The sequence below is a fragment of the Camelina sativa genome, chromosome 10 (assembly GCF_000633955.1).
Source record: "Camelina sativa cultivar DH55 chromosome 10, Cs, whole genome shotgun sequence".
NCBI classification, from domain to species: Eukaryota; Viridiplantae; Streptophyta; class Magnoliopsida; order Brassicales; family Brassicaceae; genus Camelina; species Camelina sativa.
This window is the reverse complement of record NC_025694.1, coordinates 5,940,255-5,957,717: the sequence shown is the minus strand read 5'-3', so window position 1 is coordinate 5,957,717 and position 17,463 is coordinate 5,940,255. Positions and strand designations below refer to the sequence as shown.

Sequence of the window (17,463 nt, the reverse complement as noted above, 5' to 3'; positions counted from 1 at the left end):
GGTATACATTTATAGTTTTCTTATAGTATCAATAAACACAATAGTCAAAGGACCTATATATATCGGCAATGAAAATTTCCTTTTTGTTATAAAATAAGTGTGATTATATATCACCACATATGTCTTTCATCTTAACGACACATATGCTTTTATCTTTAGGGTGTAACACTTGTTCACTACTTCACCACTTGTCCTTCACATTTGTACATATGTCTTTGTTTCTTTTTATAGTGCATGAGTCATCATAGTCTTAATGAGAAGAATGAGAGAGACAGATAATAAGAAGAAGATTAAGAAATGTGTTAATGTTGCTTTTTCTCACTCTCTCTTCTCTCATGTTCCACCTCCATTTTTCTTTGTACAATTATATAGTTCCTCATACACATACATATATATATATAGTCATAGATATATTTACGTTATTATTTATAACGCTTATATATATATATATAATGGGAATTAACATTTTAACACCACGTGAACGACCCATTTCGTATATTGAATATCATGAAGAGATCTAAAGACGTACCAATAATTAATACTAGCACATAACGAATTAATCTATTCTTTATATAGATATAATCAATATGATAATATAGTCTATGCTTCATGCATATATATAGGTATATCATATGACTCCACTTTCACAAAAGAAAAAGAACACACCAAGAGAAAGAAGATCAATCGGAGCGATGAGTACTCAACACGTAAACCTGTTCGTTCCTTCATTTGAAATGGATCAAGAGGAAGACGTTGCACGCAAGACGACGGAGAATGGAGGCATCGGTGGTGGTGTCTGGAGGTTCAAAGGCAACAAAGCGGCCAAGGAAGCAGCTAGTGTCTCAATGAAAGGTACTCTTTCTAGGTTATTCGACTGCTGCAGCAAAGACGTTAAAAAGAGTATTTTACCCCTGGGTCACGGCGACCCTTCCGTGTACCCTTGCTTCGACACTTCAGTTGATGCCGAGGAGGCGGTGGTTGAATCCTTACGGTCTGGCTCCGCCAACTCTTATGCCCCGGGGGTCGGTATTTTACCGGCCAGGAGGTAAGTAGTTTCATTTAAAGTCATACATATACTAAACTATATGACAAAGTTTATCAAAGTTCTTTATATTAGGTGATTGTTATGTACTTATAAGCAACTTAAACATGCATCGTGTTTGCATGTGCTTATATACAGTTATAACCAGTGTTTAAAAAAGTGGTTAGAGGGAAACATCCGCTTCCGCTCATGTAGCGCATAAAGTTTTGATATATTTAGGGGCTTGGAGAGATTAATATATATATTTGAAACAAGTTTTAGTTTAATTTTCCCAGAGTTTATTACAATAATTCTGTTATGTTCACTGTAACATGTGTCAGTGTAACTATGCTAATACTAATTTAGGGCGGTTGCAAATTATCTGAACCGGGAGTGGGACCTTCCACGTAAGATGAAATCAGATGACATATTTATGACGGTGGGGTGTTGCCAAGGGATAGAGACATTGTTTCATGCCCTCGCTGGACCAAAGGCCAATATCTTGATCCCGACTCTAATATATCCCCTCTACAACAGTTACGCAATTCATAGCCTAGTGGAGATTCGCAAGTACGATCTCCTTCCCGATCTAGACTGGGAGATAGATCTTCAAGGCGTCGAAGCCTTAGCAGACGAAAACACCATTGCTATGGTGATAATTAATCCTCACAACCCATGTGGAAATGTCTATACATATGAACATCTAAAGAAGGTACGTGAAAACTATCTAACTTAATTAGGATTATCTTTCTTTGAACAAAATTTTGGTTATGTTCTCATTTTCTTATGACATATAGGTAGCTGAGGTGGCTAGAAAGCTAGGAATAATGGTGATTTCTGATGAAGTTTATAATAGAACTATTTATGGAGAGAATAAATTTGTCCCAATGGGGATATTTTCATCTATTGCTCCTGTGATTACATTGGGGTCCATATCCAAGGGATGGCTCGTCCCGGGGTGGCGGATTGGTTGGATCGCAATGAATGATCACGACAACGTTTTTAAAACCACCAGGGTCTGTTTTCAATTTCTCAATCGTCACAAGTTATTAGAACTCAGAAGTAAACATCAAACAATACTTTGCTGTCAAATAGGTCGTTGAATCCATCAAGGAACATCTCAACATAAGTCCAGATCCATCAACAATTCTACAGGTATGTCTTAATGATCCATGACACGTGCACAAATGCAATGAGTTGTGTATATATATATGCAATAGCTAATGTGTTGCCTTGTTTAATTGGAAGTTTGCACTTCCAAACATCTTGGAGAAGACGAAGAAATCTTTCTTCGAAAAGAATAATTCTATTCTACGTCAAAACGTAGATTTCGCATTTGATGCTCTCAAAGACATTCCTTGCCTCACCTGCCCCAAGAAACCCGAGTCGTGTACTTACTTAGTGGTACATATTTCTCTTTTTCAAATACAACTTTTCTAAAGTATTAATTTCTTAAGTATTTTAACACCATTGTTTTGTTATATAAACATCACTAGTAATGAATGTTACGTACACACCACACAACAACAAAAATCATATAATAAGATCCTAACGTAGATTATATAAATATTGCAGACAAAATTGGATCTATCCCTCTTGGAGGACATCACGAATGATTTTGATTTCTGCATAAAGCTGGCCCGAGAGGAGAATCTCGTCCTTCTACCTGGTAATAATGATCAATATTATTTACATTATACAATATTTTCAGGTATTTTTAAAATTTTGTACGTATAAAATGTAAGGGATATATATATTGGAATATAATGCAGGGGAGGTACTAGGACTAAAGGATTGGGTGAGACTCTCGATCGCAGTGGAGAGGTCGATGCTAGAAGATGCTTTCATGAGGCTCAAAGGCTTCTACGCTCGCCATATTAAAACACAACTCACTTGAAAAACTCAGCATCATTCTCTGAACCTGACATCCTATCTTTTTGTATTTTTGTACTATTTCTCTGTTTGTTTACTTTTCCGATTGTGTTTGTTTTCAATTAGAAAAAAAAAAAGATGATGGTGTAATATATGTATCATTTATCTTTTAAAGTACAATTCTGAATTCACATTTGAGGAAAAAAAGAAGTACAAGTCACATAACCAGTAAATCTTTGACATGTGATAATTTATTAAAATAAATAAAACAAAAAAATAATAAAATTAAACATATTGATAGACAAAGGATTATGTAATATTTTGTTTCCATATCTGTATTGATATTACTTGCACAACATTCATCCACACTTGTATATATACGTGACAGAGCATCGAGTTTTGCTTTGTAACACATATTATAAATTCATAATTGCACGTATAATTTTCTTTTTATTTATTTACCACCACTCATCTTTCATAATATAAAATTTAATTTAATTTAAATCGTGTTTATGTGTCAAAGTTATCTTTGCAACGAGTCAAGTCACATGTCAGTATATCTTCATATGAATTATGTTTATGATCACTCGTTGCAATATATGACAGGTGACTTTCATCTTCGTTAACATATCATATGAGACACATCTAGAGTAAAGAATACGGCTATACTCAATGTCTCCATCAACGTTTTCTCTATCAAGGAAACGGTTCCATGCCTCCAACAACATCCACTCTATCATGATATTGGTTTTAAGCAGTTTCTTTGAACACAAATTTCTGAAGTTCGCGTTAGGATAAGTATTTTTTATTTACTTCATCGTTGATATTATTTTTCATAATAGTTTATTGTTATTAATTTTTATATTTGTCATCTCTAGATTTTAGGCATTTTTGGCTTTTTCTCTAACCCTCTATTAGGATTTCTTCTTTTCTTGACCTAAATAAATATTTTCAAAGTCCAGTTGGGCAGTTTGACAAGAACTGCAATAATATACTGATAAATTTTGGTTTTAGATCAAATTTACCGGTGCATATTATCTAATATAATCCTAATTAATATATTTTAAAATATGGAATATGTAGTTGAGAATAAAGAATATATGAGAATAAAGTTATATTTTTTTTTTTGTCGACAATAAGGTTTTTAGTACAAAAAAACTTTATATCATCGAACATAACTTGAGTTTCTTACTCTAGCATCTTTAGCTAATTTATCCGCAGTAGAGTTTACAGTATGGAGAATTTTTGCAAAAAAAGTGTTATCATAAGATCGACCAATATTCCTAATGTCATGATGTAGATGAGTGGCAATAGGAGAATGTTCACTTTGATCCTTCTGCTCACCGTGGAAGAAATGTAAAAGCTTTTCAAATATAAAAGTTATATTTAAAATGCTATTTATAGTTAATGTTCAAGAAATGATACATAGTTTTCAAATTTATTTAGGTCTTAAACTATCAAACTATTCTTCTACTTTGGAAAAAGTTAAACAACTACCGAAAAAATTATAAATATAACTCTAATGTTACTGTTTTGTTACAAACATATATGTATTTGACTATTTGGTAATTGTTTTGTGACATTTTTATAAAATTTATTTTATTTTATACGAAAAAATAAAATAAAAGATATATATAGTCTTTTACGTAGGACATTTAAATACGTAGAACCGGTCACAGATAAATACCAATATTCTTACGTTAAGTAATTTTTATCTAGTATTTTGTTTCATGGAAACACTAACGACGGTAGTTTCAGGTTAATAGCATTTTGATGTTGTCGTCACACGCACTAACGTTAGTAATGTACCGTTTCTACTTATATTATTAAATCTTCATTCAAAGTTATCATTCCAATTCAAAGGTACATAAAGTCTGCTACTTCAATTTCCTTAGCTTTCGTAAATCTATGACTTAGACTGGACATAGTCTACGCCTGCCTACTGTATAGTTATTAGTATTTTTAACTAAAGATAGTTTCCGATAGCTCTTCTTCTTACTTCTTCTATAAATACTTTTGTTGGCCTCTTCACCATATAAACACCCATCAGATTTAAAAATCTACATACACACTACGCCCAGCTAAATTTATTAAAACAATGGACCGCAACAGCAACCTCGTACTTCCTACCTTTCAAACCGAAACGCAGACGCAAGATGAGAACGATATCAGCGTTTGGCGTTTCAGGGGAAGCGACACTGCAGCTAAAGCCTCCAGCGTCACGATGAGAGTCATAGTCTACAAGCTCTTCGCTGAATGCAGCCCTGAAGTGGGAAAGGTTCTTTTACCCCTTGCACACGGTGACCCTTCTGTGTACCCTTGCTACCGCACCTCCATCCACGTCGAGAACGCCGTTGTTGACGTCCTCCGCTCCGGCAAGGGTAACTCTTACGGCCCGGCCGCGGGAATTCTCTCCGCTAGACAGTAATAATATTCTCTCTTCTGTACTCTTAGTATCGAACTACTCTGTTTCACCCAAGAGCAAACCATTCAAAACCTAAGTATTTTCATTGACTGTTTTGTTAATCAGGGCGGTTGCCGATTACGTGAACCAAAACTTGAAGAACAAGGTAAAGCCTAATGATGTATTCATAACTGTCGGATGCAACCAAGGGATAGAAGTAGTGCTTCAATCGCTGGCTCGACCAAATGCTAACATCCTTCTCCCACGGCCTAGTTACCCTCACTACGAGGCTCGTGCCGTTTACAGTGGACTCGAGGTCCGCAAGTTCGATCTCCTTCCGGAGAAAGAATGGGAGATTGATCTTCCAGGCATCGAAGCCATGGCAGACGAGAACACTGTCGCAATGGTTATCATAAACCCTAACAACCCCTGCGGAAATGTTTACACTTACGATCATCTCAAGAAGGTCCTGATTCATAATTATAATTATGGTTTTGACTAGCGTGAGACTTGAAAATATGGTGCTGATGATGAATGAAACCTTTATAGGTGGCGGAGACGGCTCAGAAGCTGGGAATAATGGTGATCACAGACGAAGTGTATTGCGAAACAATCTTCGGAGACAATCAATTTCTTCCAATGGGAACGTTCTCATCGATAGTTCCTGTTATCACTTTAGGCGGTATATCGAAAGGATTTGTTGTTCCTGGTTGGAGAATTGGCTGGACCGTTATGAATGATCCCAAAGGAATTTTCAAGTCCACAGGGGTCTGTTTTTCTTACCTATTTATCATTCTAACTAGACTTTTTGTGGCTTGCGTCACAAGTAATCACTCTGTTTTTTTCTTCTTCTTCTTGTAACAGATGGTACAGTCCATCCAACAGAATCTTGACATAACTCCAGATGTTACAACCATTGTTCAGGCTGCACTTCCCGAGATTCTAGGGAAATCCAACAAAGAGACGTTTGCGAAAAAGAATTCGATGTTGAAACAGAACCTGGAATTGGTCTGCGATAGGCTCAAAGACATTCCTTGCTTGGTCTGCAACAAGAAACCTGAGTCATGCACTTACTTATTGGTACCACCACCACCACTACCAACGTCTCTTATACTCTTTCTTGATTCTTGACCAATTTGTATAATTCTTAACAAATGCCATGATTAAACTGCAGACGAAACTACACCTCACATTGTTGGAGGACATCGAAGACGACATGGATTTCTGTATGAAGCTAGCCAAAGAAGAAAACCTCGTTTTACTACCAGGTAAAACACAATCAAATGAGTACATAAAACTAACTGAATCTTGAAAATGATTTGTTTCAAAGTTTGAAGATTGAATCTTGAAATTTTGCAGGAGTGGCTTTGGGATTGAAGAACTGGATAAGGATAACAATCGGAGTAGAACCTCAAATGCTGGAAGATGCACTTGAGAGGCTCAATGGCTTCTGCAAACGCCATCTCAAGAAAACTTCTTCTGAAGCTTTGAAGCTAAGCGAGAATGGCAAAATCTAAAACAACTCAATCTACAGAGACTATCTATACTCAACAACCAAAATAAAAGCTTTAATTTATTTTTTAGTGGAATACTAATAAAGAGTCAACAAAGAGGGTTTGTGCTTTAATCAATAAGCATTTCAAATAGTAACAAAACCATATTGGTTTCTTTTTAATCTTATTCAAGTAGAGAAAATATCCCAATGATATAAAGTTATATATTTGCCGTTAAAAGAGACGGACCCACTTTACCGCCGTTAATTTCAAAGATTGTCTTTTTTTTTTGTTTGCTTTCTTCATCAACGGCTCTCTGATCCACAGTGGCCGGAAAACAAAAGCAGAGACCTTTCTTTTCTTTTCTTTTTCTTTGAATTGAAAAAAGCAGAGACCTTTCAACAAACCCAAAACAAAACAAAAAAAAAGCTCAATCTTGTCGGAGATCTTCAAGAACCCTAATAAATTCCCAGAGATTCCTCTCATTTACTCACCTCAGATTCGAAAAATCAATCCTTTTTCTTCATAACGATGGACACTACACCTCCTTCACTCCGTTCAAACCCTAGATCCGCGTCACGTCTCGCTCGAAACAACAACAACAACAACAACAACACACTCGTCAAATCGCATATTCCATCTCTGGATTTGGTACTATCGTCTCCGAAGAGCAACGGTACTCCTTACCCATCACCTGTTTCTCTCAATTCGCCATCTTCTCCTGTTACTCTTCGCGAAATCCTACTCTTGTCTCCTTCTCCTCTCCGTAAATCGAGAACCCGTTTGAGCAATCGGTTTGATATGGAAGCTGCGGATGCGGCTGTGGCGGCACGGCGGTGTAGGACTAAGGGAGGGCAAAATGGTAATTTGAGCTGTGCATCGCCGAGGAATTGTCGGAGATCGAGACGGAGGTCTGGGGTGATGGTTGAAACGAAGGAAGATAGCAAAGAAGCTATTGTTGGCTTGGTTGATGAGAAAAGCCAGACGCCGAGGAAACATAAGAAGACGGGTCGATCTAAGAAGGAGAAGAAAGATTCTGTTCCTGTGTTACCTTCTCCTGCTCCATTTTCAAATCTGAGTAGGTCCTTTCCTATAGTGAGTTCAGTTTCTTGTTCTACTATGAATACTTTGCTTAACAATTGTGTGTTATGGCTGCTTAATCAGGTAAAGATGTTAGCCAAGGTGATTTGGAGCGGATTAGAGAGAATATAAGTGATCTGATCATGTGGAGAGATGTTGCTAAATCAACACTCTGGTTCGGTTTTGGATGCATATGTTTCCTATCTTCTTGCTTTGCTGCTAAAGGATTCAACTTTAGGTACATGGTTTATATCACACTATCAAGATTTATCTTTCTAGCTTCAATCGTTTGTCACATTCATCATAATTGTAGAAATTTTGTTGGTTTGAAGTGTTTTTTCAGCGATCTCCTATCTTGGACTCTTGTTTCTTGGGGTATCATTCCTGTCAAACACTCTTCGCCAAAGGTACATACTTTTAAGGTCACACAGTACATATATCAAAATCAGCTTATACTGAAGTTTTTTTATCCATTTGTTTACCTTGAAGGGTAACTGAAGAAGCGCAGAGAGAAGTTAAATTGAGTGAAGAGGATGTCTTACGAGTAGCAAGACGAATGCTTCCCATTACCAACTTAGCTATTTCAAAGACGAGCGAGCTTTTCTCTGGCGAACCTGCAATGACACTCAAAGTAGAATTTACAAAAATCTCACCATTCTCATAAAAACTTTCCTAATGAATGTGATTAGTAATAGTCAACTTATGCGGTTTTTACTTTGATTTCAGGTGGCACCTTTTGTTCTAATGGGAGCTGAGTATGGTTACCTCATAACATTGTGGAGGTTATGTGCTTTTGGTATGATTGTTGGAACACTAAATCAGATCTAATTGTATTCTTGTAGTTGTATCTAGTAGTAGTAGAATTGACTCGAGAGTATGCATTGTTGATGAAAACAGGTTTCTTCCTCAGCTTTACAGTTCCAAAGCTATACTCATGTTATGCGAGTCAGATTAGTCTACAAGGTAAACTCAAATTAACAGACTGTATATTGCTCTTTGATGTGTCCAAATCCAATGTGACATAAACGGATCTTTGCTATGTTGTGTAGTTGAAAGTGCACAAAAGAGAGTGGTTGAAGCTTGGGGGATTTGCACACACAAGAAGTTCGTGACAGGCTCTGCGGTTACTGCATTCTGGAACCTAACCAGTCTCAAGACCCGTTTTATAGCAGTGTTTATCATAGTGGTAGTAATCAGATACAGGCGGCAGAATCATCTCCAGTTAGATTCCGAGGAAGTGGAGGAGAAGCATCAAGAACAAACTCAACCGGAGCAACAAAAATTACCAAAGGAAAAGTTATCCTCACCGTCACCACCGCGGCCATCAGAAGAAGAAGAAGAACAGCAAGCGTTAGTGGTAGTTGCAGAAGAAACTGAAGCACCAAAGAAAGCTTTAGATTAGTAGTGTAGTGTCTCTTCAGTTTTCATTTTTTCAATTTCAGCGAATATGACTTTTGTAATGTTGTAATATTACATTAATGAATAAAATTAAATAGCATATAGATTCATAAATGTGACAAGTAATAAACATCAAATGATAAAATGACATGTGGCAAGTTCATGGTACCGAGAAGTAGGTGATTAAAACTCTAGTCAGTCTCGGGAGTGAGCGAGAGAGAGCACATCGTCGTCGTTCTTTATAAACCCTAAATTCCCATTTCATTTCCCCCAAAAGTTTTTTTCTTTTTCGATTCCAGCAAATTAGGGCGAACGCGAAATCTGGGTTTTGTAGTTTGAGCGATGGCGACTACTGGGAATGCGGCGGTCGCGGCGACGGGGACTACGACGGTGAAGAGGAAACCAGTGTTCGTGAAAGTGGAACAGCTAAAGCCTGGAACGACTGGTCACACTTTGACTGTTAAGGTCATTGATGCTAATATCGTTGTTCCTGTTGCAAGGAAGGCTCGCCCGTCGAGTTCTATGAGTAGGCCGTCTCAGCCCAGTCGAATCGTTGAGTGTCTCATCGGTGACGAAACTGGATGTATCCTCTTCACTGCTCGTAACGAACAAGGTCACTCGCTCTTTTCTATTTGCTCTTAGGTTATAGAAATGGCATATCGTAGTTTATATTGGAGTGATAAAGTCTGACCCTTTGTTGTTTTACTAGTTTCTTCTTCTTCGTCAATTTTATTTTATTGAGAAAATGTGTTCTGCTAGTCTTTATGTTGGATGGTGCATTATGTATTGTTGTATCTGAAAATGGGGATTTGTCTTTGTTAAATTCTGGAAAGAATATAAAATGTTATCATTGTGTCTGAAAATGGAAATGGAAGTAGGGAATTACTTTGAATGGTCTGTTCAAGCCTAGTATCATTTAGTGATGATGTCTTTGTGCAATTAGAAAGGTCGCTTGGCTTTGAGGTCTGTATATTCATTCCTTAAATTTGATTGGAGTTTTAGAATGTACTTCCGTCTTGCCATTAGTAAAGGTGAAACTTGCTTGGTCAGATGTTGAGTAATGTTCAATTGAATGTTTTAACATTATCTCGCAAAACTTTCATAGCTTATCCAGTAGAATAGCTAGTGTTGTACTAGTTATTGTGAAATCACTTTGCTTTACTGATTACATTGATGATGGTACTGATTCTTTTCTTTGTGTATAGTTGATCTTATGAAGCCAGGAGCAACGGTGATTCTTCGCAATTCAAGGATTGATATGTTCAAGGGTACAATGAGGCTAGGAGTTGATAAATGGGGGCGCATTGAAGTCACTGAACCTGCGTCTTTCACAGTCAAGGAGGATAACAACCTGTCTCTTGTTGAATATGAACTGATCAATGTTGGTGATCAGTGATCTCTTTTTAGTCTGTTTACGGAAGTGTTAACCCCTGAGAGAGTGTTGGGTTCTGATTTTTCTACCGTGAAGGTCTTTGATTTAGATTATGAAGTTTGTATGACTGGTCCAGAGATGCTTGTAGGAATGCTTCCTTTTTTTTTTACCCTAAAAATATGCGGTCAGAATCTTGCTCTGAAGAAACTATCGAGTCTGCGGTATTGCAATTGTTCCTTTTAATTTGTGTTTATGTGAGTTAAAAGACCATTGGGAGCTTGTTCACTATCTAATACAGTAAAATAAGTTTTTCATTCCTAAACTTTCCGTCTTTTGGCATCTAATAATATATTTGACATGCCCTCTCCTGAATAATTAGTCGACCCTGGGGTGTCCACTCTAAACTCTTTCAAGAACCATCCTGTTTGTTAAGTAGATCTAGTTTCATACTTTCAATCCTTGAAATCAAAATATTACTTTGAAGATGAGCTTTGTAACACCCAAAAAGGAATAATTCATGAACACAATGATTAGTTAAGAGAAAAAAAACCCGAAATGGGCATAACATATAGCATGGAGAGAGGTTCCTAATCTTACCCTCACTATACCAATACAACAATTACCTAACGTATCATCATCATCCTTCATGGGAACAAAAAAAAGAAGATTATACTCACTCCACTTCTTTGATAATTCTTCTTTGGCGCAGAGGTTTTGTGACAATTGTTCCTGGAGCACTGTGAGCTCTCCTTCGGTCTTCTTTTCTTCTCTTTGAATCGTTTACAGTTCGGATGATCCCCAACGCTTTGTATATTGGTTTTGGCAAGTGCCGGTGTCTGTATTTCACAATATCCAAACGTTACCATGTTAATACTGTTATCATTTTGGCAATCTCCAAAGTTAGAATAATGAGATAAAACCACAGTTTTTTTTGTCATGTACCTCACAATGCGCTTGACCTCAGGAAGATGCTTGTACCGGTTCTTGACAGCCTCATTGTACTCATGCTTCTTTTGTTCCCTTGGAAGAATCTGCAACACAAAACACCAATCAGCATTGAGAATATGCAGTGATGCACTATCATGGCTTAGTCTGGGGTAACTTTTTTTTCGGTTTTTATTTTGTATAAATCAATCTAATGCTAGTGTAACAAGAAAATTCACAGAATCTTACAACTCCCAATTGTTCTGATGCTTTTGCCTTCCATAGCCTGAGATTGGTGTCGTCACTGCCCGATAATACATATGTAGCATCACAGCTATACTTGACACAGAATACTCTACAAGAAAAAAGTAATAAAGTATAGAAAAAGCTTAGACTAAAACAAATTAACAAAGCTGTGTACACCAGAACATCTGAATTTCAAGTATATACAGATTTGTTCACTAGATTGTACCTCTGCATCCTCTTCGTATGGTAGATTTCCCTGCTGTGACCTCCATTGTATGGGAAGATTCTCACGGATCGATCATATGAACCAGTAACAAATTCACGACCAGTTGGTGAAAAGTCAATATCCATCCTGTACAAATGATGAAATTAGATAAATCATAGTGCATTAGGATATTACAGCTGATACGATTTTATCATTCTTCATTCTTACACTGCAGAAACATGATCTTTATGCACGCACTTGGCTTCGTCCATCTTTCTACCATCAAAGCTATAGCAACTTCCATCTTCATTAGCCTATTCAGTTTCAACATGTGATGCAATTAGCACGTAAGTAAAAGACAAAGGCTGATTTAACCCATCAGAGAAAATTTCACTTTATGACTATCACTTACAGCAGTCAGGTTCATAGGCTCCATGGGGTTCCATGCAATTGAATTTGTTTTTGTCTGCCAAAAGACAAGCAATTTGCAGACCACAGTTGGATTTTTAAGTTTGAAGAGTAAAAATGGTTTCATATGATAAGAATGGCTGAACAAGTTTCAACTATACCATCATGATGATTCTCCTTGCTGCAGAAGACATGCGGAGATCATATATGGTTATGCTGCGGTCGCTGGAAGATGAGAAATCCTCTAACACTGTTAGAGAAAGCTCTGGAAGGTCTAGCACAGACAATCACATAACAGATAAACGTATAAACTAGAAAGTATATTACCTAGCAGATGTAGCCAATATATCAGGTTCTCCTGGATTAAAGCGAACAGATATTACAGAGTCTGTTCCCCACTGGAAACTCTGAACCGGGGAAGCTCTAATTACCAAAAAAAAGTAAAACCATAAGTACTGTTTAAATTAAATTATAACATGCACCAAAGATTTCTTTTAGCAAGGAGCCTGAGTACCTATTGTGATTCCATATTTCCAGTTGAGCTCCTGCCGTAGCAAAAAGGTCACCTTCAAACTGATGATCCACAGCCCTATAAATAAATTAAAATTAGCTCAAGTATTTTTGGACCGATAGAAGCATGAGAAACTGTATGAAGTGTAAGAAGTCTACCAGAAAGCATTCTTCCAGACATATTCTGCAGCTGGCTGAAAACAAGTGTAATAAGCTTGTAGTTATATACCAGTAAGAGCAAGCATAATAATACATTACTACAACCAAAAAAAAAGGTTTATATAAGAAGTACCTCAATGAAATTTTCAGATGAAACGCTAGAATCTTCAAGTGTAGGACGAGGAACTTTCCACAAACGAACACTGCAGAAATTCATTCATCTTAGTTTGACGGCATAAAATCTTAGCAAAGACTGGAACATTTAAAACAATAAATGCTTATCATATCTTACGTGCAATCAGTTCCGCATGAAACCAATACATTGCCATCAGTTGACACTGTAAGGCCACGCACAGCACCTTGATGACCAGGGAATTGACAAACTGTACGCCTGCATGTTCCAAATCCCAGAGTTCATTCAGACAAACCATAGTTAATACAGAAAAGAAAAAAAACTAAACGAAGATCAAATTAGTTCAGAAGAGATTTAGTTTTCAAGAATTTTAACCTTGAAGAGATATCCCAAAGGCGAATATCTGCAGAGAAGAAAAACAAATATAGTATCAATTTCAGTAACATTAAAGGACATAAACAGGACAGCTTACACAAATTGCTTTGGCAACTGATAGCAATCTTAAAATCACCAAACTTTGAGCAAAATCCCTATGCTATAATGCTACCAAGTAATCACCAATTTAGATCAAATCATCATGATCAAAGATTCCATAAAAAGTTAAAAACTTGGAGAAAACAAGAGGGTTAAAATATACTTTACCTCCATCCATAGAAGCTGAGAAGATTCCCTTGAGGTAATTTGGGTTCTTAGCCATACACGAAACTCCATCACGATGACCATCCATTGCTCCTACAAAAGGCCTTGCAAATATCTACAGAACAAAACAAAAACATCTACAAATTTGAGAAATTTTCCCAAAAGGAACAAAATTGAAAGGGGAGATAAGCAATTGCAAAGACCTTTTCTAATTTGGCAGCAGTAAGAGCTCTCTTGTATTCCACAGCCTTCTCCATAGGTCGAAGACTTGGGTCAAAGTTGTGAAAGACCCTCTGGGAATCACATAATTTGATAAGAATCTAAAAGACAAAAAAAATTGAATCCTGATTTTTCTATGAGATGCAAAAAATTACCTGAAGATCCTGACTTCTTTCTCGAGTGTATTCATCAACTGATCTCGATAACGTCTTAATCTTCATTGCTTACGACTACGCAAGAAGGTCACGGCGCGAATACTATCGAGACTGAGAAATATGTGCTTCCAGACAGAGAAACCCTAGAGGAAGGGTTTTGGGAGGAGTTGAAGAAGACGACAACACAGCTCACTTAGCTGGTTCTGTGATGGGCTTAAATTAAACAATTATTTATGTGTTAATGGGCCGTTTCTAATTTTATTATGATGGCCCAAAATCTTTTAAAAATCTGTTGAATTTTAAACTATTTTGACCCGATCCGAAGACATTGTAAACAGAACTAAGAAGAATTTTCTGCTTACCCACAAAATGCATGAGCTTTGAATATATCATTAACCATCGGACTTTTTTACTAGTTTGGTAGCAGACTAGCAGCAGCACAAAGACTATCCCTTGAATTAGGACAAGTCAAAATTCGCATGTTTTGAATTTCAATGTTTCTGTTTCTTAAAATTAAACAGTCTTAGATACACACATTAAAAAATATAGGTGAGCTGAAATAACAGTTTTTAAATAGATATGCTTATATTGACTAGACTACACAAAGCTAGTTAGCATTTTCTATGTAACAAAATAAACCACATGATATTTCCCAAGTATTCTTAAACTGAATAAATCCACCTACCAAACACATGTACTGTAGTTGGTTCTTTAATTCATTTGTATTTATATTACAATCTCATCTAATCAAAACTAATACAGTACTTACTAACACAACTTAATTATACGTACTTTTAGAATACATTCATGTATTATTTTTCAATGGCCCAACCTAAACTGAGAAGAGAACTATTTAGGTGAAAGTGAAACTGTGAATTGGTCCTCATGCATGCGGTACTTTAATTAGTCAATCTTGATTTACGCGTTAAGTTTTCAAAATCAAAACTCAACCAGGACTTTTCGAAATTAAAATTTAAGTTTATGTATGTTTGTTTTCCTGATATAATTGTGCAAACTTCTTGGAATTTTAATATACTGCAATGTCATTTAATGAATGGATCATAAAGTAAACAGAAAATATTCTTAGCAGATCTAACTAGTAGTATAATGATAAAAACTGCTTGTTATTGTTAGCTTTGATAATTAGTACTTAATAGTAGTATTTTTGAAAAATAATAATAACCGCGTAAACAAAAAAAAAATCCGTTGTTTTGACTCAAAAGTCAAATTTTGGGTAATACTTTATTTTAATTTTACAAAAATTGGCATTGACTATAACAACACACAAAAACGCCAAGAGTGATACCAAAATGGGTATATATGTAAATTTCGCACTAAGTGTCATCAGAGCGACCCGTTCAAGTCATAATACTTGGTCAACACGCGATACTCTTGAGCTAACGCCGGGGGAATCCGACCTAAGTGACGAACTCTCGAGTCATGACCGCTTCTTCGTGAATAAAGTATATATATATACACGTACTCCCTCTCATTTATTTGATTACCACATAACCATATCTCCTATCTTCTTTCAATAACCAAACCATAAAAAAAAAGAACAGGAACTTTTTGTAATACTTTGTCGGTACAACTTAAGAAGAGAAAAGTACGATAAAATGAGAAGAGTTAGTTGGTCTACTGTTTTGATCGTGGTGTTGATGGTGGCGTTGTTTGTGGTAGAACACGTGGTGGTTCCAGCTGCGGCGGGGAGAGTTCTAACAGACAAATCTGACAACGGAAGTGCGAGGATGACGGTGGAGCAGATGAAGTCCACGGTGGATTTGTGGTTTCAACGTCTGGCATCTGGTCCGAGTCCAAGAGGCCGAGGCCATTAAATTACTTTTCTTTTTTTTTTTGGTTCTAGTTGGAGGAGATTAATGAATCTCGATATACCAGAAGTTAAGCTGTATTCCATTCATTTGTTTCTTTATTTGTTTTTTGTTTAGTTCTTTAGGCAAAATTTATATATGTAGTGACAGAAACTAAAACCCTCAATATACATGTACATGTTTTTTACTTTTGCTGGTTGCTACTAGTTTTAATAAGATTTTTTATTCATCTGGTTTAACGATGTGGTTGTTGGGAACGAAATTATGTAAAAGACAGAAGGAAAATCCTCAAGACAAGGAGAGGAGCCTTGTATGTATGATATGTAGCCGTGCACGCCTTGTTTGTATAATATGTAGCCGGCTGGGTCACCTTTCTACATTTTTTATTAGTAAGCTTTTGCCAAATCCTCAAGACAAGGAGAGGAGCCTTTGCACGCCCATAAACTGAAGTTGGAGTGCGCACAAAGCATGAAGTTGAAGTTTCCGGGGATCAAACCAAAGATCCCGCACTCACTATGCCAAGCTTACTTTTCTTCCCCAGTTTTAGGGTATACGAAGTAAAAGTAACTGATTAAAAGGACCGGGTTAAAAAATTTAGATTTGAAAGTGCACAAAAAGTTACTACATGAAGTGATTTTTCTTTTCGAAATAGAGAGATTGTGAACCCATTTCTTGGGAACAGACTCGAATAAACTAAGAAAATGACTAATTGTGCACATAAAACCACAGTTTAAGTATTCTAAGGCTCTCTCTATCTTCATATGCTCGGTCGCACTTCCAACTTTGGATTCACTCTGCTCTGTAGTCTGGATTTTCTTTCAATATGATGAAACCTTCTAATATGGGCGACAACGGAATGTACCTGTAAACACGCCAAAAAAAAAAAAAAATTGAGATTCGGAAATGTAAAACAGAGTTTTTGTTTCGAGTATGATAAATGTAACACAAGGAGGGGTTTCGAGGAACAACATACTTCTCGGTTGCGAGTTCGGCTCTCTCCCCAGCAGCAAGGAGAACTGGTGTCGAGTGTGTTTGGAACCCCGTGATTGTCTTCGGTCGACCCGCCTGTCCAACCACATCAACTGCTTGTCCTACCCGCACTGGCACTGAGATAGGCTTCAGGTTCTCGTCCACCGTAAGCATCATCCTTGGCTACACACTCAAACCGCATTGTGTTAGTAGATAAACATTGCTTAGTCCATTACAAAAAATCATGGATAGAACATTGCACTCACCTGCATCGCCAAAACAATGAAGTAGAGCACATAGTGGTATTTCCCCAGTATGATGGATTGCATGTCAAGGCAGGCATGCAACAATGTCACTATACCAGCAAGAGCGGTTCTGGGTACAAAACACAACACCCTTGTTTAGGATTCACAGGGTGGAACTTTGA

The 17,463-nt window shown here is 36.8% G+C and overlaps 7 protein-coding genes across 7 annotated transcripts in view; 5 read left to right on the top strand and 2 right to left on the bottom strand.

Moving 5' to 3' along the window:
• LOC104717365 (S-alkyl-thiohydroximate lyase SUR1-like) lies at positions 306 to 3,088 on the top strand. Its single transcript, XM_019230493.1, has 7 exons — positions 306 to 1,045; positions 1,388 to 1,733; positions 1,819 to 2,037; positions 2,117 to 2,176; positions 2,270 to 2,425; positions 2,597 to 2,690; positions 2,794 to 3,088. The coding sequence occupies exons 1-7, from the start codon at positions 633 to 635 to the stop codon at positions 2,916 to 2,918; spliced, it is 1,413 nt and encodes a 470-aa protein (XP_019086038.1). The 5' UTR covers positions 306 to 632; the 3' UTR covers positions 2,919 to 3,088.
• Positions 4,953 to 6,955, top strand: LOC104717364 (probable aminotransferase TAT1). The gene is made up of 6 exons (XM_010434918.1): positions 4,953 to 5,317; positions 5,424 to 5,763; positions 5,847 to 6,065; positions 6,162 to 6,377; positions 6,472 to 6,565; positions 6,657 to 6,955. The coding sequence occupies exons 1-6, from the start codon at positions 4,992 to 4,994 to the stop codon at positions 6,812 to 6,814; spliced, it is 1,353 nt and encodes a 450-aa protein (XP_010433220.1). The 5' UTR covers positions 4,953 to 4,991; the 3' UTR covers positions 6,815 to 6,955.
• LOC104717362 (reticulon-like protein B18) lies at positions 7,111 to 9,372 on the top strand. The gene is made up of 7 exons (XM_010434917.2): positions 7,111 to 7,868; positions 7,955 to 8,108; positions 8,203 to 8,277; positions 8,360 to 8,501; positions 8,597 to 8,666; positions 8,768 to 8,833; positions 8,920 to 9,372. The coding sequence occupies exons 1-7, from the start codon at positions 7,322 to 7,324 to the stop codon at positions 9,270 to 9,272; spliced, it is 1,407 nt and encodes a 468-aa protein (XP_010433219.1). The 5' UTR covers positions 7,111 to 7,321; the 3' UTR covers positions 9,273 to 9,372.
• Positions 9,495 to 10,925, top strand: LOC104717361 (uncharacterized protein At4g28440). The gene is made up of 2 exons (XM_010434916.1): positions 9,495 to 9,881; positions 10,474 to 10,925. Exons 1-2 carry the CDS (start codon positions 9,611 to 9,613, stop codon positions 10,662 to 10,664), a joined length of 462 nt encoding a protein of 153 aa, XP_010433218.1. The 5' UTR covers positions 9,495 to 9,610; the 3' UTR covers positions 10,665 to 10,925.
• Positions 11,097 to 14,413, bottom strand: LOC104717360 (DDB1- and CUL4-associated factor 13). Its single transcript, XM_010434915.2, has 16 exons — positions 14,239 to 14,413; positions 14,068 to 14,157; positions 13,868 to 13,979; positions 13,601 to 13,628; positions 13,385 to 13,483; positions 13,226 to 13,295; positions 13,093 to 13,127; positions 12,938 to 13,012; positions 12,751 to 12,846; positions 12,585 to 12,648; positions 12,428 to 12,481; positions 12,244 to 12,329; positions 12,037 to 12,162; positions 11,814 to 11,919; positions 11,583 to 11,671; positions 11,097 to 11,476 (listed from the first exon to the last, which is right to left on the bottom strand). Exons 1-16 carry the CDS (start codon positions 14,302 to 14,304, stop codon positions 11,314 to 11,316), a joined length of 1,359 nt encoding a protein of 452 aa, XP_010433217.1. The 5' UTR covers positions 14,305 to 14,413; the 3' UTR covers positions 11,097 to 11,313.
• LOC104717359 lies at positions 15,750 to 16,306 on the top strand. The gene has a single exon (XM_010434914.1). It carries the CDS (start codon positions 15,855 to 15,857, stop codon positions 16,071 to 16,073), a length of 219 nt encoding a protein of 72 aa, XP_010433216.1. The 5' UTR covers positions 15,750 to 15,854; the 3' UTR covers positions 16,074 to 16,306.
• The window catches only part of LOC104717358 (26S proteasome non-ATPase regulatory subunit 2 homolog B), a 7,148-nt gene continuing 6,320 nt past the window's right edge, over positions 16,636 to 17,463 (bottom strand). Inside the window, exons 22-23 of the mRNA XM_010434913.1 lie at positions 17,041 to 17,219; positions 16,636 to 16,929 (exon numbers count right to left, since the gene is read on the bottom strand). Coding sequence (XP_010433215.1) covers positions 16,857 to 16,929; positions 17,041 to 17,219 — 252 coding nt within the window. The 3' untranslated portion in view covers positions 16,636 to 16,856. The remainder of the gene's footprint in view (positions 16,930 to 17,040; positions 17,220 to 17,463) is intronic.